Source organism: Rana temporaria, chromosome 2 (assembly GCF_905171775.1).
Source record: "Rana temporaria chromosome 2, aRanTem1.1, whole genome shotgun sequence".
Lineage (NCBI taxonomy): Eukaryota > Metazoa > Chordata > Amphibia > Anura > Ranidae > Rana > Rana temporaria.
The window spans coordinates 462,778,661-462,804,660 of NC_053490.1; the positions used below are offsets into that span (position 1 = coordinate 462,778,661).

General features: G+C 39.6%; 1 protein-coding gene across 1 annotated transcript in view; it reads left to right on the top strand.

Annotated features, from left to right (window-relative positions):
• Positions 1 to 23,949, top strand: part of TRPV3 (transient receptor potential cation channel subfamily V member 3) — a 65,694-nt gene extending 41,745 nt beyond the window's left edge. Inside the window, exons 6-18 of the mRNA XM_040338642.1 lie at positions 1,370 to 1,546; positions 3,151 to 3,291; positions 5,885 to 6,165; positions 6,448 to 6,624; positions 8,537 to 8,695; positions 10,297 to 10,395; positions 12,025 to 12,098; positions 13,636 to 13,801; positions 14,393 to 14,459; positions 16,256 to 16,527; positions 18,676 to 18,788; positions 20,243 to 20,322; positions 22,767 to 23,949. Coding sequence (XP_040194576.1) covers positions 1,370 to 1,546; positions 3,151 to 3,291; positions 5,885 to 6,165; positions 6,448 to 6,624; positions 8,537 to 8,695; positions 10,297 to 10,395; positions 12,025 to 12,098; positions 13,636 to 13,801; positions 14,393 to 14,459; positions 16,256 to 16,527; positions 18,676 to 18,788; positions 20,243 to 20,322; positions 22,767 to 22,882 — 1,922 coding nt within the window. The 3' untranslated portion in view covers positions 22,883 to 23,949. The remainder of the gene's footprint in view (positions 1 to 1,369; positions 1,547 to 3,150; positions 3,292 to 5,884; positions 6,166 to 6,447; positions 6,625 to 8,536; positions 8,696 to 10,296; positions 10,396 to 12,024; positions 12,099 to 13,635; positions 13,802 to 14,392; positions 14,460 to 16,255; positions 16,528 to 18,675; positions 18,789 to 20,242; positions 20,323 to 22,766) is intronic.
• The last annotated feature ends 2,051 nt before the right edge of the window (positions 23,950 to 26,000 follow it).

The window sequence follows — 26,000 nt, forward strand, 5'->3', positions numbered from 1 at the left end:
GATCTGCTGTTCCTAATGATGGGGAACAGCGATCTCTGTGTTGTCAAAGTGAGCCCACCCCCACACAGTTAGAACACACCCAGGCTACACAGTTAACCCTTTGATCGCCCCCTAGTGTTAACCCCTTCCCTGCCCGTGTCATTTATACATTGATCAGTGATTTTTTTTAGCACTGATCACTGTATGGGTGTCACTGGTCCCCAAAATCTTTACAATGTCGCAGTCCCGCTAAAAATCGCATATTGCCGCCAGTACCAGTTAAAAAAAAAACAAAATCTATTCTCTATTTTCTAGACACTATAACTTTTGCGCAAACCAATCAATATACACTTATTGGGATATTTTTTACCAAAAGTATGTGGCAGAATACATATTGGCCTAAACTGATAAAGAAATTTGATTTTTTTTTATATGTATTAAAGCAGAAAGTAAAAAAAAAAAATTTTTTCCAAAATTGTCGCTCTTTTTTTGTTTATAGCATAGGTCAGGGATATGCAATTAGCGGACCTCCAGCTGTTGCTGAACTACAAGTCCCATGAGGCATAGCAAGACTCTGACAGCCACAAGCATGACACCCAGAGGCAGAGGCATGATGGAACTTGTAGTTTTGCAACAGCTGGAGGTCCGCTAATTGCATATCCCAGGCATAGGTGATCAAATACCACCAAAAGAATGCTTTATTTGTGGGGAAAAAAGGACATCAAATTTGTTTGGGTACAATATCACATAACTGTGCAATTGTCAGTTAAAGGGACGCAGTGCCATATTGCAAAAAATGGCCTGGTCATTAAGTGGTTAAATCTGTATAAAAAAGATTACACCTTACAGTAAATGTAAACCCTAAATAAGTGACATTTACTTTGCTAAAGCACTGTATATTATAAACAATTGCTATTTATTTTCTCATCCTTTCAGTCCTGTCTACATGCACTCACTCTAGTGGTGGCTGCATGTCATTGCTCAGGACAGGCTTCCTGATAATGAAAATGGCAGACTGTTGGGTACCGGCACAGTACTGGAAGCTGGGTAACAACCCAGTGGAGCAATTAGGAGACAGGCACAGATCATTGTCGCTTCATAGCAGGAAGTGACTGAATATGAACCTTGACACCAGGATCATCAGTAATTATTCTAGTAATATTAAAACGGACCTTTTAAATTACATAAACGTGTAAAAAAAGTTATATGAGATTTCAGTAATTGGGTATTGATATACTTTAATATTACCGAATTGCTATAAAAAAAAGAAAAGCACTGTATCATAGACACATTAACACAAATGGTCAAACATGGTTTACATACACCAGTAAGTTGTGTTCACGTCTATTATACAAATATACACGCTAATAAATTATGTGCTGTATTTTAGACTTCTACATGAACAAGTTAACATCAAAAGACACTGGAAAAACCTGTTTGATGAAGGCGTTGCTGAACATTAATGACAATACTTCTGAGATTGTTTGTATCCTGCTGTCATTCGCTGAGGAGAATGGATTTTTAGAAAGACTTATTAATGCTGCATATACAGAAGAGAATTATAAAGGTAAGGATGAGTAGCATCTGCACTGCACAATACAACCCAGACACATAGGCCCCGTACACACCACCGAGGAACTCGACATGCCAAACACATCGAGTTCCTCGTCGAGTTCAGTGTGGAAGCCGCCGAGGAACTCGGCGGGCCGACTTTTGCCATTGAACAACGAGGAAATAGAGAACATGTTCTCTATTTCCTCGCCGAGGTCCTCGTCGGCTTCCTCGGCCGAAAGTGTACACACGGCCGGGTTTCTCGGCAGAATTCAGCTCTGAACCGAGTTTCTGGCTGAATTCTGCCGAGAAACTCGGTCGTGTGTACGGGGCCACAGAAGAACAGAAAAGATTAAAGGGGTTGTAAAGGAATTTTTTTTTCCCTAAATAGCTTCCTTTACCTTAGTGCAGTCCTCCTTCACTTACCTCATCCTTCCATTTTGCTTTTAAATGTCCTTATTTCTTCTGAGAAATCCTCACTTCCTGTTCTTCTGTCTGTAACATACCACCGTAATGCAAGGCTTTCTTCCTGGTGTGGAGAACGCCTCTTGAGGGGGGAGGGGTTGAGCAGGAGTGTCAGGACGCCCACTAACACCCAGCTCCTTTCTCTATCTGCAAAGTAGAGAGTGTCCTGACTTGCCTGCTCACCCCCTCCCCCCTCAAGAGGCTTTCTCCACACCAGGGAGAAGGCCTCGCATTACGGTGTGTAGTTACAGACGGGAAAACAGGAAGTGAGGGTTTCTCAGAAGAAATAAGGACATTTAAAAGCAAAATGGAAGGATGAGGTAAGTGAAGGAGGACTGCACTAAGGTAAAGGACGCTATTCAGGAAAAATTCCTTTACAACCCCTTTAATACAAACTGTTATTCAGCACAAATTACTTCCTTAGTATTCATGTTAATGGATACCACAGTCAAGAATTTTTTTTAGGCCTCTGGTAGTATAAATGGCTAATTAAAATGGACTTGGCTTTCTACTAAAAACAATGCTAGGTATTATAAACTGTTCAAACATGAAAACCCTTAAGCCTCGTACACACGACCGAGTTTCTCGGCTAAAACCAGCAAGAAATTGCTGGGAGATATTTTTTTGCCGAGGAAACCGGTCGTGTGTACATTTTCGTCGAGGAAACTGTTGAGAAACTCGATGAGCCAAAAAGAGAGCAAGTTCTCTATTTCCTTGACGGGAATGGAGAAAATTGGCTTGTCGAGATCCTCGACAGCCTAACAAGGAACTCGACGAGGAAAACGATGTGTTTCGCCCTTCGAGTTCCTCGGTCGTGTGTACAAGGCTTTACATGCATTTTTTTGAATGTCTACCAGTAGTTTGTAACACAACAAGAATTTTATTTGAAAACAACCAATTTTTCCCCACACTTGGGCTGCTCACAAAATGTCTTTCCTTTTTGCAAAATTATTAGAAGCCAGATTATGAACGAACCATAAGATCTTAAATATTCACAAAATCATAAACAGGACACATATCTAGCTGATCTGGAATACCTGAATCTAACTTGGATTAGATTTAGAACCTCTAGTTTATCTCTAGAAACCTCTGTTTTTGTCTATTACTTCTATAAAATAAGATATTATATTTAAAGTATGTTGAATCTATTTCTAGGTCAAACAGCACTGAACATAGCCATTGAGAGACGTCAGAGTGACCTTGTCAAGTGCTTAATAAGAAAAGGGGCTAATCTAAATGTATGGGCACAAGGACGTTTCTTTAACCCAAAGAATAAACACGAGGGATTTTATTTTGGTAAGTAATAACAATTAGAGATTTTTAGGATTTCGTTCTAATTATAGTCCTATCTAAGCTTCACTATAAAATGGCTGAAACTTGTACTTCCCATCTTTTTTTGTGTGTGACATGATCGGCATGCACATTTCTTTGCTGATCCTGTTCACCTAAAGATTGAAAAATATAAAAAGCTATGATGCACTTCTGTAAATTGCATCACATTTCTTTCCCAACATAGTAGAAAATATCTGTCATTTAATAGGCTGAGCCACTGAAATTGTAATGGCCAACCTACTTGGACTACAAAATTACTACTTCTCAGTGCATCCAAATGGCCAAAGTGGTTCATTGCGACCTTCTAGAGCAGGGGTGTCAAACTCAATTTCATTGTGGGCCGCATCGGCATTATGGTTGTCCTCAAAGGGCCAGTTGTATTTGTAAGACTGGATGTCCAGAGCACCACACCCCCCTTACACTAGATGTTAAGTGTCCCCCACCCTCTCTTGCATCACAGTTCCCCCCTTTACCTTGTGCTGCTGCTGGGAAGAAGCTGGGAGGTGGAGCTGGGAAGTAAAAAGTGCAAGGTCTGGAGGAGGACCAGAAGAGGGTTGGATCCAGCTGAATGGCGAGACCAGGAGAGGCGGAGACCAGGGGGTGATGCTGCTAGATTTGTAGGAGGCACAGGATCGGTAGGAGTTCTGGCCTCCTCTCTGCTGCCAACTGCTGAGACGGGGAGGGGGCAGACATGAGCCTCTTTGCAGCTGCACAGAAAAGCACAGGTTCTGGCAGAGGAGTTCTGTCCTCCTCTTAGCTGCTGATTTGTAAGAAAAGGTGGGGGCAGGAACAAGAGGTTGTCACAGCTGCAAGAGAGGTGCGAGGGCCAGATGAAAAGGCCTGGAGGACTGGATTCGGCCCGCGGGCCTTGTGTTTGACACCTGTGTTCTAAATGCTTATTGAAAATTTGGTGTAGCTGAAATATAACATGTACGATGTCTGCTTCATTAAGGCTAGTTGTCATAACATTTGCCATGGGTATTAGAATCACAAATTGGTATACTAAACTAAAGTTGTGCATAACCGATAATATAATGGAAATTACAATAAGGCATATTATCAAATAGGCTTTTTTTTATGTTAATGAGCTAAAGAGGTTTTTACCTAAAAAAACATGTCAAATAAACCAGCACAATGTTTTTATTATTAGTCTGGAATCAGGAATCAGACATGCAGCAAAATGAGGAGCTTTATAAGCAGTCACAGTGAAATCTCGGATTGCGAGTAACGCGGTTAACGAGCATTTCCCAATACAAGAATTTTTTTTGTGTTGTCTCGCAAAATAAGCAGGATTCAAGCCAAATTGGTGTGGAATACTGCATTTGTCCAGAGGTGCGGAGCCTTTCGTAAATACTTGGAAAAACTCGGAAATACCCCCCACCTCTGGCCACATGTGGTATTGCATGACATTGAAGTCAATGCAGAACAAATTATTTTCGTTTCCTTGACTTCTATGGGGAAACTCGCTTTGATATGCGAGTGGTTTGGATTAAGAGCATTCTCCTGGAATGGATTATGCTTGGTACCCTATTCTCAGGTACCCTATAAATGATGGAGCCAAATATATTGGCTGAACCATTCAAGTCCTGTGTCAGGTGGCAGTATGCTACGTAGTACACCAAGTAGGCTCCGTTTCATGCATATCTTTAAAAAGACTATACTTCCTCTTTAAAAACTGTATTGATCTTAATGGTTCTGCAATTGAAAGCATTTTATTAAGATTGAAGATTGAAAAAAAAAAACATTATGGGCCGGATTCAGAAACAACTTACGACGGCGTATCTCCAGATATGCCGTCGTAAGTCTGAGTGTGAGGAGTCGTATCTTGGCGCCTGATTCAAAGAATCAGATACGCCTCACTGTTGCCAAGATACGAGCGGCGTAAGTCTCCTACGCCGTCGTATCTTGGGGTGCATATTTACGCTGGCTGCTAGGGGCGCTTCCGTATATTTCCGCGTCGAATATGCAAATGAGGTAGATACGCCGATTCAGAAACGTACTTGCGCCCGTCGGATTTAGCTACGCCGTTTACGTAAGGCATCGGGGTATAAGCAGGGGTAAGTCATGTTAGGTATGGACGTCGGAAACGTCGGAACAGCGTCGTATTTTACGTCGTTTGCGTAGGTCGTCCGTGAATGGGGATGGGCGTAGGTTACGTTCACGTCGCCTAAACATTGAGCCGACGTATCTTAGGGAGAAAGTTCGACATGATACTGAGCATACGTGCGCATGCGCCGTTCGTAAAGCGTGTCATTTACGAATCATTTACATACAACACGCCCACTACCAGCCTAGTTTGAATTAGGCGAGCTTACGCCGGCTCATTTACACTACTCCGCCGTAATTTAGAGCGCAAGTTCTTTCTGAATACGAGACCTGCCGCTCTAAGTTACGGCGGCGTAGTGTATCTGAGATACGCTACGCCCGCCTAAAGATAGGCGATTCTTTCTGAATCTGGCCCTATATGACCAGAATAGTAGCGTAACCTTCAAAGTATATTAAAAAAAAAAACTGAGACATTTTTCTGATACGCTTACAAATGTTATTTGTTGCTTAGGTGAAACGCCATTAGCGCTTGCTGCATGCACCAACCAACCAGATGTGGTACAACTGTTGATGGAGAACAGCCAGACCAATGTTACCATCCAGGACTCTCTGGGGAACACTGTGCTTCATGCACTAGTGACTGTAGCAGAGAATTCAGAAGCACAGAATGCCTTCATCATACGAATGTATGATACAATCCTACGAACATGCAAAAACAAGTCTTTGGAAAGTATTGAAAATAACGAAGGACTAACTCCAATGCAACTAGCAGCTAAGACTGGCAAAACTGAGGTAAGATTTTAAACAACTATACTGTTGTATGTAACTGATTATTCTCCTGGGCAAGATGGTTTTTATACCAAAGTTCCAATATTCCCACTATACTAAGCAAAAAAAAAATGACTGATTTCTTTTTTGCCTGTGTGGTCAAGATATATCGATTTATGGACAAATGTGACAGATTTGTCCCTTGACAAATTGGTTAACCTCATATGGCAGCCAGTTCAAGACCAATCCTTACATGCTGGATTATTAAAGATCACGAAGGTAACATATAATTTTTCTGTTTTGTAGATACTACATTACATACTGAGTCGAGAGATAAAAGAAAAGGAAAACAGGGTTCTGTCCCGAAAGTTCACAGACTGGGCCTATGGACCGGTTTCATCTTGTCTGTATGACCTTAAAGATGTGGACACCTGCTCTCATAATTCCTTATTGGAAATTGTGGTTTACAACACCAACATCAATGTAAGTATCACAGGACTTGTCATTGGGTATTGTTATATACAGGAATGCCACTAGATTTAAAGGGGTTGTAAAGGAAAAAAAAATTCCCCTAAATAGCTTCCTTTACCTTAGTGCAGTCCTCCTTCACTTACCTCATCCTTCCATTTTGCTTTTAAATGTCCTTATTTCTTCTGAAAAATGCTCACTTCCTGTTCTTCTGTCTGTAACTACACACCGTAATGCGAGGCTTTCTCCCTGGTGTGGAGAAAGCCTCTTGAGGGGGGAGGGGACGAGCAAGCAAGTTAGGACACTCTCTACATTGCAGATAGAGAAAGGAGCTGTGTGTTAGTGGGCACCCTGACACTCCTGCTCACCCCCTCCACCCTCAAGAGGCTTTCTCCACACCAGGAAGAAAGCCTTGCATTACGGTGTGTAGTTACAGATAGAAGAACAGGAAGTGAGGATTTCTCAGAAGAAATAAGGACATTTAAAAGCAAAATCGAAGGATGAGGTAAGTGGAGGAGGACTGCACTAAGGTAAAGGAAGCTATTTAGGAAAAAAAAAATGTTTTCCTTTACAACCCCTTTAAACACTGGAAAGAAAACAGCTTGAACATTTTTATTCAGATACCAAATTCACACATGCCATATTTTAAGTATTATAATTCGTGCAAGTTGTGCTAGAAGGTTTATAGTTTTGTATGACACTAAAGTAATCAGCATCCAACAGATCTTTGTGTTGCTGCAATGTATGGTAGATTGCATGTTTACACGTTACTGCAACACATGTAAACCCTAGTACTTTTTGTTTCCAATTAAAATTAATGGGGATTTGCTCAGCAATTGATTATGACACACTTTTGCTTTAGCAAACCAAATGTCATTTATTTCGGTTTTAGATCTACTTTAATATTGCTATTACATTCTCAGAATTCACCATACAAGGGGAAGCTTCTTTCTGTGCACACCTGTAAAACATGGGCCATTGAAAACAATCCATTTAAAGCAATGGCCAATATTGCCTGAAAAGATTACCATTTTTGCTGGGCACCACTGTTATGAATCTCCTACCATCTTCTTTAGTCTCTTATGCCGCGTACACACGATTAAAATTTCCGACAAGAGAAGTTCAACGTGAGCTTTTAGTTGAAAATTCTAACCGTGTGTAGGCCCATCAGGCATTTTCTGTCCTAATTTCCAACAGCAAAAATTTTAGTGATGGTTCTCAAATTTTTCAATGGGAAAAGTTTTTGGCGGAAATTCCGATCGTCTGTATGCAATTCCAATGCACAAAAATCCTACTCATGCTCGAAATCATTGAACTTAATTTTTCTTGGCTCATCGCAGTGTTGTACATCACCGCGTTCTTGACATTCGTTTCCGACAACATTTGTGTGACCGTGTGTATGCAACACAGGTTTGAGCCAACATTCCGTCGGAAAAAAATCCAAGTTTTTTTTGTCGGAAATTCCGATTGTGTGTATGCGGAATTAGAGAGTGATAATTTGATATTTCCATATAATAGTATGTATGTACCCTGTGGTGCCCATTATGGAAAATCAGTTGGGGGATGCCAGCACAATCATCTGGTCTTTGTAATGGCAGGTGGATTGAATTAGGAATTTCGGTGGGGATGGGGATTCCTCAACTATGGAGTCCTAAGAAGAAGAATAAACAAGCATGTGATTCAGCTTACCAGAAATCAGACCACACTGAAATATTAGATTTGGCTGGGCACAGTGTTTATTTCCCAACACATTACACTATTAATAAAATGTGTCATGCAGCCTGCCCACATTCCATACAGATCGAGCTTTAGGTCTAGCTTGAACAGCACAACTTATCTAATAAAAGATTGGTTTTATGCATTGCAACAAAATACATAAAAATTTGTGTAATATGTTTTTAATAACGGAATTGTACTTTTTTTGTAGAACCGTCATGAATTGTTATCTTTGGAGCCCCTCCATACGCTGCTTCAACTAAAATGGAAGAAGTTTGCAAGATACATGTTCTTAATGTCCTTTCTTCTGTCTTTGACATATAATATTGTCCTGACATTAATTTCCTATTACCGCCCACGTGGAGAACAGGTAAACCATCTCATATTTACTAGGTAACCTTGCTAAGCTCATTCGTTTTGTTGTTATAATTGTTATTATTCAAAAATGAACTGAACTCGTTCAAGTTGTTCTCGCAGCAGCTTAGGTACCCTTTGTATCCCCTATTGGCAGGAACTCCAAAGCCTTTTCATTCAAATATGTTTATATTCCTAAACAATCTGTAAATAAATTATATAACAAGCCCTTACTGACCCATATAGCAGCAAATACTTGGAGCACTTCTTCCTCAAAGTCCACAAGAAATGCAGAGAAGTTGTTCAAGCCTAGAATTTCCATTCTACTCTCCTCCCTTTCTTATCAATCTGTTGTGTTTACATTAGAAGGCTGACGTGAAAGGAAGAAAAACAAAAGTGAAAGCACTGCTCTGTAAATTTGATGATGAATTACTCCACAATGCCTGCAGCTACAGATGTCATTGAAGGGTCCTTTCACTCTGACTTTGTCTGCTTCTGTTCAGCTGCAAATCAATGAACTGATTCCCTGCTGAATGGGATAGATGTCACTTTTGTGTCCCCAATTTAACAGTGGCCCCATGTTCAATCTATGTCCAGTCTGTCACATTTAGGTCCGGAAAAAATGGAAATGGATGGAGATTTTCCTTTTATGGACATGGGCATATTTAGTGGTAGGTGGATGTAAACGGATGTATGTCTGTGTACATTCACCTGCCTTTAGACTTACATGAAGCTTCCAATGAAGTCTGTTTTAAAAACTGATAGGCAAACCTAATTGAAAAGCTCTTAGGAAAGGACGCTAAAGCTTATTTACTGATCTTCAAAAATATGTAAATAATTGAATGCCCATAGTCTGGTCACAGTTCTACTTTAATCTTCAAATTTGTTGTAGCATATAAGATAGTACAGAAAGATGTTGTAAACTAAATAATTAATACAAGTTCATAGTTCTTTCAATGCATTTATTTGATTTGTGCCCAGCTAGATCCTCAGAACTCTAAACAATATTCTGGCACACAGTAGTCCTGAAACTGGTGGCTGAAAACCACTGTCTAAGGAAATTGGTAAACAATAGGTTTTAGTCCCAGTAAAATCTACAAATATGTAGACTTTATACTTTATTTGTAAGTGGTCACTACAGTTTCCAGAACAAAATTGTGCAAAAGCCTAGAGAACTCTCTCTTCAAAATGTCATTGGTAACCCTTAACTACACATAAGCCTCCACAATCAGGTCTTTCATTTTGCTTCCAACCTATAGAAAAAAATCACCTAAACATACCCTTGAAGCTGCCATTGTTGACCTTTCCTTATGATATGCTAGCTGCCTGGCTATCAGGCAGATCCATTGGTTTTACATATCGACCCAGAACAATTAAGCAGATTAGTAACACTAACTTCACTCTCATAGCCTGATCTTCCTGCTTCTTCCAGGTCCAAAGTATTGAAACCAGATACAGCCAAGCAGCTAGCATTTTTCTAAGAAGGTCAGCAATGGCAGCCTACACGTTTCCCTCAGTATAGCTTTTCCCTCAGCATAGCTTTTCAGTACACACTATTTTAAGATGCTGGAGATCTTTGACTTAAGCCAACCTAATATCTCTCTCCTCTTATCACAGGCTTTGTATCCGCTTAGTCTCTCATATGATCGAGGATGGCTGCAACTGGTCGGACAAATGTTTATTATTGTTTGTGCTACCTACCTCATGATCAAAGAGGTGAGTAATCACAATGTTTTCCGATTACAGGGTGTAATTATGGAAACGATTCATTCTTTTCATTGTGTATCATAACACTCATTAATTCTTTGCATAGTTCTTTATTTGATGTCATGTGGCCCCACCCTTATATCGTTTTAGACTGAGAAAAAACATGGGTGTGCTAACCAGTGTACAATCTGCTTCCATCTTCCATCTAATGATATAGATCTTTATATGCACTAGATTTTCCCAATTGTAATGTGCATTGAAAGTGTTAATATATTGTATGTGCCTATATTCAATTAGCACATGTAGATTATAGGCTTATTAAATAAGGCACTGCATACGGCAAACACAACAGATTTACTTTCCTGTCATCTGAGCACAGTATCCTGAAATCTGATTGGTTGCAACCTTATTTCATACTTTTTAATGTCGAATTAAAATGACCATGTCACTATACATAAAAGAAGACAGTTCATGCTCACCTTTTCCTGCCGGCTATGCTGATGAACTTTGCTCTGATGCTGAGAAATCTGTTACTAAAGTCCACACTAAAACTGACACTTCTCATTTCCTGTGTACCCCACAACTCTGATTGGTTCCTCCCTCTAATCTCAGTCCATTGTGGTATATAACAGCAACATGGAGGTCAGCAGTTGGAACCAATGAGAGCTGCAGGGGAACCTTGAGATTGGCACTTTGGGAAGTGTTGGTTTCATTGTGGACCTCTTGAATTTCTACGGCACAGGCAGCAGAAAAGGTGATTGTGTACTTTCCTTAGTTTACAGGTATAGCTTGCTTAAAAAATATATTGTATAGACATGTATACACCCAATGGATTATCTTTCAGCCTTGACAGCTGGAGCAGCCAATACATTGCAGGTTATCTCTGCAGATAGTCTTCATATGTAAGGAAACCTTAATGTTAAATATTAGTCTATTTTTTTTAAGTGTGGGGGAATAAAAACCAAAGTCAAGATGTCAATTCATTTTCCATCATGTATTTTGTATGGTGATCATGGTTACCAGGACAGAAAGTGATGAGGGGAAAACTTGCAATGAAGGCTCACATTTTTCCTTCCTAATTCCGTTAGGCTCACTATGATGAATGGAAAGCTCTCCAAAAAGACAAAGAAAAACAAAATAATGGGTTTTAACTATTCCCTGCCCTATCCAAAGCTACAAAAAAGTTTGAACTTTAAATATACTTCACAATTTAAGTTTGGAAGGGCTACACACTTTTCAGATTTTCATTGCTGCACGGGCTTCTTTTAAGGAGCTTTCTCCTCACTTCATGTGCTGATGACATAACAAGAATGAAAAACTTAAACTGAGACATCCCACCTTTGTAACTGTCATTAAAACAGGATTCCACATATGGAGATGTCCCATCACCTATTCCAGTCACAATTGTCATTGTTTAGATTTCTCCTCTTATTCTTCCCCGGCAACAGTAGACAGCAATAAATACGAGGCAGAGGTTTTAACCCTTTCCTAATCTGTCAAAACCTGAAAAAAATACTTTGGCTGTTGTGTCACTAAAAGTCTCTAGATTCCACCACTTATATTGAGTAGTTAGGATAATGTCTACATTCTTGACAGAAACTTGCTATTTTTGTGACCAGTTTTCTGTCTTCTCTCTAGGGTGTGGTTATCTTCTTAGTGAAGCCTTCGGACCTACGATATGTCCTGTCAGATGCTTGGTTCCATGTATTATTGTAAGTACCATGTACAAGCAAATAAGCATAAAAATATCAACTATTTTCAATGATAAATTATTTCTGAATATGTCACTACCCTTAGGTTATATAAACAAGAAGAACAAAAAAAAAAAACTGTTCATTCTAATAGTCATTAGGAAACATATTTTTTTATCTTAGAAAAGTATTTTTAAGCTTGCAATAGACAAAGGACTGGCACAACTCAAACATCCCCTGTGTAGGGGAGCTGGTTCTGTGGGGGAGAGGAGGGGGCACCAACAATGCATGGGCTATAGTAGCCTTTGGGGATGTCATGGCTCCCGGAATTCAGAGTTGTTGTTGAGCGCTCCCTTACATGACTGAACCAGTTGGCCAGAATGGGTAGGAAGAAGGGGAGTGGGAACATTTGTATAGTTGTATAGTTAGCGTTTTCTTCCACTTCAAGTGATATATAGGAGATACTGCTCATTGGTAAATTATTAGGTTGAATTGATTGATTCAGTAAATATAATTTGAGTTTAAATAATATGTAGCCAACTGGTTCACACACACAACATCTTACTGAAAGCACTAAACTACTGACAAGATATGTTCAAAAGTGCCAATATAAAGTTAAGCGAGGGTGCCAGAGGGAGGACAAGAAATGTCACAACCAGTCAAAGATGGACTTGTCAGAGTGATAACATGTCACCCTCAGGAAGATGGAGGGTGACCATCACATGTTATTACCCTGTCAAGTCCATCTTTAATTGGTTGTGACATTTCTTGTCCCCCCTCTGGCACCCTTGCTTAACTTTATATTGGCAGTTTTTCTTCTTGGTCTCTGTGTGCCCTCTGTGGCCGCAAGGCTTGTCCTGTGTCTTTTGTGACACCTCTGTGGCTCTGGGTAGGCATGGTTGGGAGACCTCTCTAGTGACTTTTTAAATGAATCCCCTGAGGAAGCTCTTACGGGCGAAACAGGTCAGGATAAGAACTCTACTTGAAAATGATATCTATGACGTGACAAAATGTCAATATGCCAGTTATTTTTATGCTGCACAATTTTTAATGACGTTAAAATAAAATTTGTTACATTTTAAATTTCTTCTTTGGTACTATTTGTTTAAGGCATCGCCAAAAATCCCATCAACAAATCCCTTTTTGTATGTATGCCTTATTAATGGATGTTGGTGCCACCAGTTAGTATGTCACTAGTCCACAATAACACTTTTTTCTATATGTTTAAAAGTGTTTTCAAAAGTTTTAAATTGAGCTTTTAAAGAGTTATTGTGTTTTTATACTTCTTACAATGGAAAAAATTAAATTAAATAAACACCTCTTAAAAAAAGAGTTACTGGTATTATAGCCACATAAAAACACTATCAGTAAATAATATCCCATTTGGGCTTAATACGATATGCTTAGCCACACCTTCTGCGTCTTGTGTGTAACGTGAACATAGTTACATAGTCTAGTGATGCATCAGTCACAATGATCTCTTCCATACAAAGAAAAAAATAACTGATTATACAACTAGGCATGCTTTATACTGAATAGTTTTCATTTTGTTTTCCAGTTTCATACAGGCAGTGCTGGTTGTCTTGTCTGTTTTCTGTTACCTTTTTGGAGTCAAAGAATATCTAGCCTTCCTTGTGTTAGCCATGGCGCTAGGATGGGCAAATATGTTGTATTACACAAGAGGATTTCAATCATTGGGAATTTACAGTGTAATGATCCAGAAGGTAAGTGTCTCTTTCTTTTAACCGCTTTTATATATAATATTTTCTTGTTTTGGAAAAGCAATCCCTTAGGCAGGCCATACACACTTTGATTAGAAAAAACAGCATGGATTCTGCATTAATAGATGCATCTCCCAGCTGGGTTATTGTATACGACAGCCGCTGCCGGCAGCTGTAAGAATGGCAGAACAGTGTCTGCATCTGGTTGAATGCAGCCACTGTTTGGCCAACAATTTTCTACCTGGCTTGGCCAAGAAGGGGCCAACAAGGCCACCCAATAAATAAAAGTTTGCCCGTTCATCAGGAATAGAACAAAATTCGAACAGTGTATGACCAGCTTTATTGGAGGGTAGGAAATAGCAGAGACAGTTTCTCCTTTTTTCAGAGGTGATGACTGTAAATCTATGTACTGTACATTGCTGAGATGATGATGCTAGCTCCTAATGAAACAGTTTTTCAAAAGGAATTTGCATTATCAAATATTATATGACAGGTACTCTTTTATATAAAGGTCACTCATCAGTTTGTAAAGTTAGAAGCTGCTATTTTTACATTTATGTAAACTTGGAGAATTTACATTTATCTTTCTTCCAGGTCATCATGAACGATGTTCTGAAGTTCTTATTTGTGTACATCTTATTCTTGTTTGGGTTTGGAGTAGGTAAGTGCATCTTACAGATATCAATGTAAATACTACCAAAATGTTCTAAAAAAAAAAGTGGTGATGATTTAAGCCACGAAAAGCTCTTTATCAAGCTAAGAGCAACTGTTGAACCAAAGCTGGCTCTTTATCAAGCTTGAAGCAATATCTTACAAATATCCAAACATTTGGCAGGTTCTTTAATAAACCAAAGCCTTACTTTATTCATTCAAATTATAAAACAAAACAATAAAACCAATTCTACAGATTACTATCCAAAGCAATTCACCTCCGTTATGTAAGATGCTCATTAAAGTGCACTTTGTGGTCTTGCAGACCTTTCTATACCTGGGTCTATGACCCAGGTAACTACATTGTTATTTCATATTTCTCATAAAAGTACCATCCAGCTGAAATAATATGGAGTAACCAATGCTGGAAAGAATAAGAAGGCTGGATCACAATTCCAGTGCATTTAAAAATAAAAGTGTTCAGTAGTGTTGAGGTCAGGACTCCTGAAGGCCACCTGAGTTCCTCCACACCAAACCCATCTAACCCGGGATTTATAAAGCTGGTTTTGTGTACAGGGGCACAGCCATGATGGAACAGATTAGAGGGCCCTACTCAAACAGACACCAAATGTTTGAAAGGTGCACAAATTGTCTAAAATGTATGTATGCTGTAGAATTAACAATACCTTTTCACTGGTAACACATGAACCCAATCATTTAGTTGTCAAAAAACGTTTAGCCATTCTATTGTCTCTATATCATTTTGAAACCGGAGTTTATTACAAAATCTATTTTGAAATAAAAACCTTTAGACCCCTTTCACACTGAAGGCGTTTTGCAGGCGCTATAGAGTTAAAAATAGGGCCTGCAATCAGCCCTTAAACTGCTGCTCCGAGGGCTTTCACACTGGAGCGGTGCGCTGGCAGGGCATCAGAAAAAGTCCTGCCAGCAGGTTCTTTGGAGCTCATTAGGAGTGGTGAACTCACCGCTCCTAATGCGCTCCTGCCCATTGAAATCAATGGGCAGCGCCGGCAATACGCCGCATTGTGGGTGGTTTTAACCCTTTCTCGGCCACTGGTGGGAGTTAAAAGCTCCCCGCTAGCGGCCGAAATGTGGCGCAAATCCGACAGTTAAAATAGCGGCGTTTTACCACTATTTTACAGTCGCCGCTATGGGCGGCAGAGTGTGAAAGGGGTCTTAGGGTACTTTTGCACTGAGGCGCTTTTTAGGCATTTTTGCCCTAATAACGGCGACTGAAAAGTGCCTCTCATGCCACCCCAGTGTGAAAGAGTGCTTTTACATTGGGACGGTGCGCCTGCCGAACAGGAAAAAAAAGTTTTGCAAGCAGCATCTTTGGGTTGGTGCGGGAGCGGTGTATACACCGCTTCCAAAACGCCCTCCCCATTGAAATGAATGGGCAGCGCTGCGGAAATGAGTGCAAAACACTTTGGAAGTGCCGCAACACGGGCGATTTTAACCCTTTCCTCGGCCACTAACGGCGGTTAAAAGCGCCACAATAACAGCAGTAAAGCACCGATAAAACTTTCCCGCTAACGATGGCACTGCCCCAGTGTTAAAGTATGCAGAGTTTAGCTATATACCAGTTACAGTAATGTTCTAAATTGGTGCACCCATGTCTGTTTATCCAGCGGGGGAAGGTAGATCTGAATGTATATTATGTAGTTAAAGAATCGCCATTGGTATTTGAATTGGACTTACCCAGAATAGCAAAGTAAAGATTTACCGTACTTTTATATTTTAAATAATAAATTAAAACAATTATTTGTATTTTTTTTTTTTAAATAGCTCTTGCCTCGTTGATTGAAAACTGCACAGATGGTGATGAATGCAGCGCATACAAGAGTTTCAGCACAGCCATAGTGGAACTGTTTAAGCTCACTATTGGACTAGGAGACCTGGAGATACAGCATGACTCTAAATACCCAGTCCTGTTCCTCCTGCTTCTTATTGCCTATGTCATTCTAACATTTGTCCTTCTGCTAAATATGCTGATTGCATTGATGGGAGAAACTGTTGAAAAGGTTTCAAAAGAAAGTGAGCACATATGGAGATTGCAGGTGTGTATATGTAGATGCTTGTGTATATCATACATTTACAGTATATGTCTATACATTAATTATAACAACCAAACTAAAAAATGTACAGTTTTTACAAAGAAGTATGAATATCTGTATTTATATAGCTGTATTTATATATGCTACATTTTAAACCATTAAAACTTGAAGCAGTGAAAATAAGAAAATATAGAGGATAGAAAATTACTGTGTTGCTTCTTTTTTCACATTAAGCCCTGGTTCACAATGGTGCATTTTGACAAGTGATTTGACATGTCAAATCGGCGGTATTTGCCAGCAATGGCACCGTCCAAATTGGTGCGACGTACTACTTTTTCGGCCCGCGATTTACATTGACATCTGTGCAGAAACCTGCACAGATGTCTCTGTAATTGCGGGCGAAATCGGGACTGACAAGCGGGAGTGAAATCTTGCGAGTTCATCTGAACTCACACGGCTTCATTCCCGCAGCCCAGTGTGAACCTGGGCTGAAACCTTTTTTTTTATTTTCTTTTTTTTTAGGTTTATTCCTTTAATAATCAGCCAACACCATACCTCCCAACTATACCTAATTTGGAATTGAAGCCCACTGTCCTTCTTTCCTTTCTCAATGGTCCCCCATTTTGGATAGATGTGTGGACCTCTATAATGAATGCAATACTGAAATACCTAAAATGTGTTACATTACACTGAATTTTTCACACAAACCTTTTTATTGTTTTAAAAAGGCAGTATAAAGCCAACAAAATTATGAAAAAAAAAACTTTTGGGTTGAGCAATATTTTTTTGCTTATGAGGCCGGGTTCACACCTATGCAAATTGAATTTGCGTTTCCCCGCATTCAACTAGCATAGCAGGAGAATGTGACTGGCTCTCTATGGAGCCGGTTCACATATCTCCGCAGCGGGTCCTGTGCGCTGTGCTTTTTTTTGGTTCTATTTCAGCCCAAAATTTGGGCTGAAATCAGACCTGAACCGGTGAACCAGCATGCACCGGAAACCCTGCTTTGAGCCGCATGCGGGGACGGTGTGAACCCGGCCTTAATCTTCATGGGCCACATAACTAGAAGCATGGCAGAGGATGTGTCCTCTGCCTTCACACTTTTTTCTAAGAGGTGTCCCTCTTTCCTATCTCAGAAAGTTGGGAGGTATGGCTAACACAGATCTACACCCTAATTTGATGTACTTTCCTGTACTAAGGCATATACCTATGGCTTACGGCCTTTTTTTGACTATTTAAGGTACATAACTGGATGTAATATGCACTATATGCTGTGATCAACCTGTTGATATGAGCTGAAATTAGGCTTTAAAAAAAATTCACGGTATGGATATTTTATTAGTAGTTACATTGATCCAGCTTGAACCAATGTAACTATGCATATATACCGTACTTGGAAAATGCCCCATGAAAGTAAAAATCACTAAAGTAGACCAGTGATTTCCAATTGCTTCTAGGTTCTGTGTTGAGCAGCTTCCCAACTGCATTCTAAACACAGGAGGTCTGCCACTTGGCACAGGTGCCATTCAGAGAATGCTTTGCATCTTCTGAATGAATGCAAAATGTTTTCTACCTGGACAAGGTGGAGAATGTAATGTCACCACCCCGCCTCTCCATCTCATCCATTCGAAGACCAAGCTGGACCAATGTAATTATGTATAAAATATCAATACCTGGAATTCTTTAGGCAGTATTTCAAAAAATATTTTAGTATTAAAAATATTGGTTTACCTTTGCCCCTTAAGCTTGGCAAACACTAGAAGTTTTTTTTCCTTCAACCCAGCGGGCTGAACGGAAAGAAAACGGAGAGATTGCCGTACTAATATAAACAATGTTAGCGCAGCAATATCACCCGCAGCACTTTTGTATTCTGACAGAGGGACTGCATCCCAACCAGAACACACTGATCAGTGCTTACTGTCATTGGCTTTGATTATTGATTAGATGCTGGTTATCCCAGCATGCACTACACTGTGCCCAAACCCACTGTAGTTGTTGGGGGGGGGAGAGAAAAATAAAATAATTAAAAAAATGTGTTTAAAGGCCACAAAGGCACAAAATAGCATGATTGTTAATGATTAGCAAAAAAAATATAATACATTTAGATTAAAATGATTTAATAGCCTTTTTTCTTTTATTTTGCACTTTTAGAGAGCACGGACTATACTGGAGTTTGAGAAGAATTTACCAATGTGGCTAAAAGCTAAATTTCAGCTTGGAGAGTCCTGCACTGTCTCCAAAAATGACAACAGAGCCTGTTTAAGGTAATTGTTAATATGCCTCTATAATAGTATAGTTACTAATTATTTTCAAGATATTTGATTTGCTTAAATTGGAACTTAAATAGGTTAAAAAGCTTTGTTGTTTTTTAAATGAAGAAAACAAACATGCCTATACTTACCTGCTCTGTCCAATGGTTTTGCACAGAGAAGCTCCGATCTTCTACTTTTGGGGTCCCCCATTGGCTCCACAGGCCCCTCCTCTTCATCAGGTGCCCCCAGGCAAAGTCACTTTGCCTGGGGGCACCCGTGCATGCTCACTTCCGAATCCCACTGCTGCGTCCTTTGACCTGCCCCCTGCTCCTGTGTCACTGGATTTGATTGACAGCAGGGAGAGCCAATCGCTCCCACTGCTACCAATCTGTCCAATGTGGAGAGAGACAGCAGCAGGAGCCACTGCACTTGTGCACATCACTGGATCAGATCGGGCTCAGGAAAGGAAATGGGAGGGTCTGGGGGGAAGCTGCAGCACAGAAGGTTTTTCACTTTAATGCCTAGAATGCATTAAGATGCAAAGCCTTAAGGCTTTAGAACCACTTTAACGATATCCGAGCACCACAAACGCTATTTAATTTATTTTTGATATTCAAAGCACACTCACCCCCATCCATTCATGTTTCCACTCTTTAATTGGCTGAGAAAACACCCAATCACGCAAGCTGAGGCAGGGGCGGACTGACAACTCATGGAGCCCCCGAGAAATAGGAGATTATGGGGCCACACAGTATACACACATACACAAATATACACAGTATACACACACACACACAATATACACACACAATATACACACACATTATACATACACACAAAATACACATACACACACTGAAAAAGTACTGGAGAGACGGGGTAGCTATAATCTTGGGATTTAAAAAAAAACACAGATTTTTACATACTGTCCCTGGTTTTACTGAGGCTGGCAACCCTGATGGGGCCCCCTAGTGGCATAGGGCCCTCGGGCAGTGCCCGAATGGTCAGTCCACCCCTGAGCTGAGGCCATCTTGAGTAAGGGCAGGTTGAATGAGAGCTTTGTTCTACTTTAAGCTGGAGTACTTATCTTTACAGAAGTTATACAGGCCCCCCTTGTTTGTAGAAATTTCCTTTACGTGTTTAAAATTTCAAAGTTGGATAGTTAATTAAGTTATCAGTCATAAAATTCCCCTGTGCAATTTTTAGCAAACAAAAAAAAAAAATATTTATTCATCATACGCCTCTGACAAGTCAAAGTAACATACAAAGGATTTCATGTCTGTTATGTCTCCAATGCCTGTGCACTAATATAAGTATTAGAAGACAATGGAATGACCTGAGTTTCAATGACAGAATAGATGCTTAGCTTTTACATACAGTAGGTAATGAGTATGACTTTATACTTCCATTGGTGATTGGGAATTTATATGATTAATGTGTTGTTGTTTTTTTCATTCCTTAAACAGGATAAACGAGGTGAAATGGACTGAATGGCACAATCATGTCACCTGTATAAATGAAGAACCTGGTTTTGAAATGTTTCCTGGTATGTGAATTTGTTACAAATACATAGAGATATAAAGAAACAAATCTTTCCATAATACTAGTGGCAGTAATAGAGAGATGATAAAACTGGGGATATTTAGGACCAAAAAGACCTTCAATTACACAACTTGTCTTTACAGAAATTCATTTTTTTATCATTCTTTCCAACAAAAATCCACAAAATAAAGACGTACCGATAATTAATCATTTAAGGAAAGTGGACAAAGTAATATGCCCCAGTAAACATGCACAGAGAACCACTGGATTATAAAGAATAGCCTAATATTATACAGCCATTCCAAACAGTATGAAGCTAGATCATTTTTGTTGGTCATCCCTAGTGACATGCATGGATATCATCTTCTATGGAGTAGGTCTTGGGGTCAGTGGCGTATCTAGGATATGGCAGATATGGCAAGTGCCATGGGAGCCATCTGAAGGGGGCACTCATGAGTGGCTGGGCAGCAAGGCACTTACCAGGGCATACTTTCCAACAGTCACAATTTTGCTGGGACATTTCCAGGCTATGGCCGTCCTGGGTAGTTTCCCCCAAAAAATGTTTTGTCCTAGGCAGGGATGGACCGAGTTGTGATACCCCCCCCCCCCCCATAAAAAAGATGAACCGCTCTGACTCGTTCGGTGCCGCCCACACAAAATGCTGAGAGGGATGCAACAGACAGCTACAGAGATAGCAGGGGCTGCACCGTGTCCTAGCCAATTAATGACTGTGGTACAGAAGGCCCCGCCCTCACAGGTGTCAGCTGACTGCAGTCACATGACAAGAGATATGGCCGCCATCCAGGTTTACTTCCTCTTTAAACTTTCTGGAATACACATATTGATATTGTGGTGTAGGATCTGGGCCCGCTGTCCTTCCATCCTTCTTTCTTTCCCTCTCAGACTCTAACAACACCCCCTTTAGGTTATCTAAGAAATGGGTTTCAAATGTTTCAGTGCTTGCCATAGGTGCCATTTTTACTAGATAAGTCTCTGCTTGGGGTGGATTATAAGACAACATAACAGGTCAGGTTATGGTGATATGGCAAAACCAAAGGCATATATAACATAACATAACATTTATTTATTAAAAACAGATTGCATAAGATAATTTACCCCAGAGTACAAGAATTCCCAGTTATTCCTTTATCATGAGACACCAATTTCATGTAGAATAATTTGAACACATCCAACCCATTGTGCTTCCTATGTGTTTCATTATGATATTGTTGTAAAAAGGTGTTGATCTCCCCAGTATTTAAGATGTCAAATGAACAACTAATTCACACAATAAAACATATATAAAGTGCAAAATAAGAAATAAACATGAATACTTTCAAACATACATGTCAGTATGTTAATTTTCAGTGCTTTCAGTATAGGTCTGGTAGTTATTGGAGAAGAGCTGACTTAGAGAGCAATCCTCCACTCCAATACCCCTCACAACAAATTCCCTTTAAAGTGATTATAAATCCTTACATATACCCAGTGAAGTGTCTGGCCTCAGGTGATACAGAGATAAAACAAATCATCTTACATAAGTTGTATATGTTTATCTGAAGTCTTCTATTTTCTACATCCGTTCAACGTGCTGAATTTTAAAGCTTGTCTGAGCTGACAGAAAAAAGGAGGAAGAGAGTTAAAGTTACACTATGCAGGGCTTAGTGAGGAGAGCTCTGACAGCTGAATTGAGGGGAGGGAAGGGACATTACCCCCCCCCCCCACCATTTATTCATAAGTGCTTCAGTTTATAGTCCATATAAAAAGATCATAGCAATGTGATAAGTTGTGTAACCATAAAATGTCCATCCACAAATGGAAGCCTCCACAAGGGGATTAGAAGCAAAATCCAGCAGGAGCTACAGAGTATAAAAGAAGAGAGGCGCCTCTAAAGCCCTGTACACACGATCGGTTTGTCCGATGAAAACGGACCGTTTTCATCGGACAAACCGATCGTGTGTGGGCCCAATCGGTTTGTTTTCCAACGGTGAAAAAAATTGAATATGTTTTAAAATTTTGCTATGGATAAAAAAACGATAGAAAAAAACGATCGTCTGTGTGGAACTCCATCGGAGAAAAATTCATGCATGCTCAGAATCAAGTCGACGCATGCTCGGAAGCATTGAACTTCATTTTTCTCAGCACGTCGTAGTGTTTTACGTCACCGCGTTGGACACGGTCATATTTTTGACTGATGGTATGTAGGAAAGACTGATAAAAGTCAGCTTCATCGGATATCCAACGAAAAAATCCTCTCTTCTCTTTTATACTCAGTTGTGACATGACTCTACTTGTATATGAAGACCTTGTTTGTAAATCAAGTCAAAATGTATTTGAAAACTTTAAAAACTTTGCTTGTCTTGCAAAACGCTCTCAAACCAAGGTTTTACTGTAATCATGTATCGCATAACATACATACATTACATTTTTTTGTATTTTATTTTCTAGGAATCAGCTACGCCAATTTGAATACTGAAGATGAACATGACAGTTATGATAATGACCAACCAGTTACCATTGAATTGAGAGATATGATGGAGCCAAGTATAGAGACTACAGTTTAATGTCTGGGACGGTGGCATGTTAATAGATACATCTGCCATTTACAGTATATTAAATTCAGATTATTTATTAAGACAATGCAATAGGCGATGATAATATGCAAGTCCATAGACATCAGTTTACTGTAGTCCGGTTAGTAAATGATTCATTTCAAATGGGTGCTATGAACACTTTGGAAAAACCTTTTTGTATAGTAATGTTACCTCGACAATATAACACAAGCCCCATTTTCACCAGTGCCAGCAACATTTATATTACTGATGATGGTAACTCCTTAAAGAGGGACATAGACACATATTTTAAAGCCCAAATGATCTTGCAGTTAAAATGAGCTAAATACATCCTAGGCGTATCAAAACAAAAAGGTATGCAAGTCTTCCAGTTTGATTTACTTAAAAACCAGCTACAGCCTTAGTGGAAAAGTCTGTACCCTGTCAGCATGCCACAGAGTGGGTCCATTGTTCTCTGTGGGTAAGCAGTAGTCTCTTTGCAGAGGTCTGACGGCACCCCCTGCTGAGGCACAGCCAGAGCTCTCCAGTCAGCAGGCAGTATGAGCTTTACTTATTGCAGGGTCATAGGTTTGACTCCATAGAGGGGGTATTGGACCTTTGCCCTTCTTCCTGCAGAGAGTAAGGGTCAAACTCTGCAGCTACTCTGGTTTGTAGCAGTTTTAGAAAAAAGGAAACTGTAAGACATTGTATCCCTTTTGTTTTGGCAATTAATTTAGCCGATTTAAATGAAAGACCCAATCAGGCTTTAAACTATCAGTAGCAAACTTGGATAACTAATGGCACCGTGTATACTGTGAAACTACATTTTCCAGCATTGGCTGGGTATTTTGGAGAGCCACTAGTTGTCTTTGTATGCACAATGGTCCTCAGCCTTTAACAGCTTGCAGGGCACAATTAGAAAGGAAGAAAAGAGTATTGCGAGCCACATTAAAAGTAGGAGATTGTAATACCATTGGCTTAGAACCTCCGATACCACTATGAGCAAACTGTGATGGTTCATGTTGGGGCTCTGCAGTTCCTAATGCACTAGGACTTGTAGGTCCGTTTGAAAAAAAAAAGGAGCAGGAACACAAACATCGAAATACTGATTAGCTTTTTTTTCCATTTCCATTTGTAGCCCAGAGGGGTAAAGAAAAGTCACTTGCTCCAAAGATAATGGACCATTTGAATATATTGTAAAAAATGTTGAGGAAATTGGGTTGAAATATGTGCATTGTTCTATAATGAATGGGATGGAAGCAAGCTGTAAAGTTGGATGAACAGTCATTGTTGAATTTATAGGCCTTGGGTCAAGTCTGACCTTTTTTTACCCAAATCCTACTTTATACCCTACGTTGTGCTGCTGCTTTTTTATGATTTGGGCTAAATGGAGGGTATAGGTCCTGTTGGCACCCAATGGTCCAAGAGCACTTGAGTGCTCTTTTTTCTTAGATTTTGCATGATGCCCAACTCTAAATTAAGTCAACATGTAAAGCCTTCTAAACTGTGAAAAGACTTCACTCTATCCCCCACTAGGGGTTTACTACTCTCCAAGACCCCAGGAGGGAGATCTCCATCTCCGCCTTTTCAAACCATGATACTTTTAGCTTGGCTTCAGCTTAAGGTGTCCGTTTATGAAGCAGTGATCTGAGAGCTTCACTGGTGATCTGAGTCAGAATTCACACTCCCCGATTCACCAGCTCAGAGGTGGTGAAGCGGGGAGTGAAGAGGGAATCCCGGGGGGTCTGAGGAGGAAGGAGGAAGATTTTTAACTTCCTTCTACCTCATTCAGACCCCCCAACACTGTAACTATGTCCCCCTGTAATATTTATGTGTATACATATATATATATATATATATATATATATAATGTTTGTGTATATACATGTATATATAGTTTATGTGTGTGTATACATATATATATTATGAAGTGGGACTCGTTATTTTAATTACATGACCCACGTCGTCTGTCAGTGTACTGAGCGGTGATCATTTATCACTGCTCAATAAACTGACATCTCCGTGTTTCGGTGAATTTCTGGTACTGTAATCTCGTAAAGTCTCACGAGATTCCAGTATTAGGGGCCGCTCTCCACTGTTTGAAGAGTTGGTAGATCACTTCACTCCTCCGAGGGTGAAGCGATCTTCTCTGCTTCATAAACTGGCACACAGAGGAGAAAAATCTCCTCTGTGAATGCCCGAGAAAGAAGCAGTGAATACATTTCACTGCTTCATAAAAGGACACCTAAGAAACGTATGTTTCTTGTATTCCCTTGGAAAAAAAACACTAGAGGGTCAGTGGCGCAAAAATGCATCCCATGAGCCCCCTAGTAGATTGTGCAAAGGAATGCATGGACAATCGTCTCCCAGAGAAAATACGTGGAATACCAGGAAGCATGACTCTGGAAAGGAAGAGAGATCTAGTCGAGGTCAAAAATTTAAGTAAATATTAAATGGAGGCCCAACCCAGCTAATTTCACACACACAAAAACATACTTTAAATGAATAGAAAATATATTAGTTTGATGTTTGAAGAATAAAGATGTAGCATTAGGACTGTCAATTTTTTTGCACTATTTTTATATGTGTTATCGTTTTTGAAGAGAATGGTTTGTACTGTATTTAAATTCTACTCATACTGAGTCTATTATAAAAGTGGGTACATTCTGTAACGTTTTAATCACTGTAGACGCATTCAGCCAAGTTATATATTCACTCAGGTTTCTTATTTAATACATAAAAGTCATTTTAAGAAGTTAATATTATTAATCAATATAGTTTTAAGAAGAAATGGTTAATAAACAATTTAGCTGTATGTATACAATGTTAAAATGATGCAATACCCACATTTTTTTGTAAGGGATCTGCTGGAACAAAGATTATAATGTATATGCCAGTTTTATGGTATGTCTAGGCAAAATAAAAAAAATGCTGTACAACTGTGTAATACATGTGCATTCCCCCATTGTTTATGCCTTTAAACTGCTTTTAAATATTTATTTAAAAAGTACAGAAAAATACCCATCATCCTGCCAGAAATCCCGTGAACACCTAACTTCCTATTTGAACTGACAACACAAAGCCTTTGCTGAGCTGAAATTCCTACCAGCGTTGTCAATTCTAAACAGCT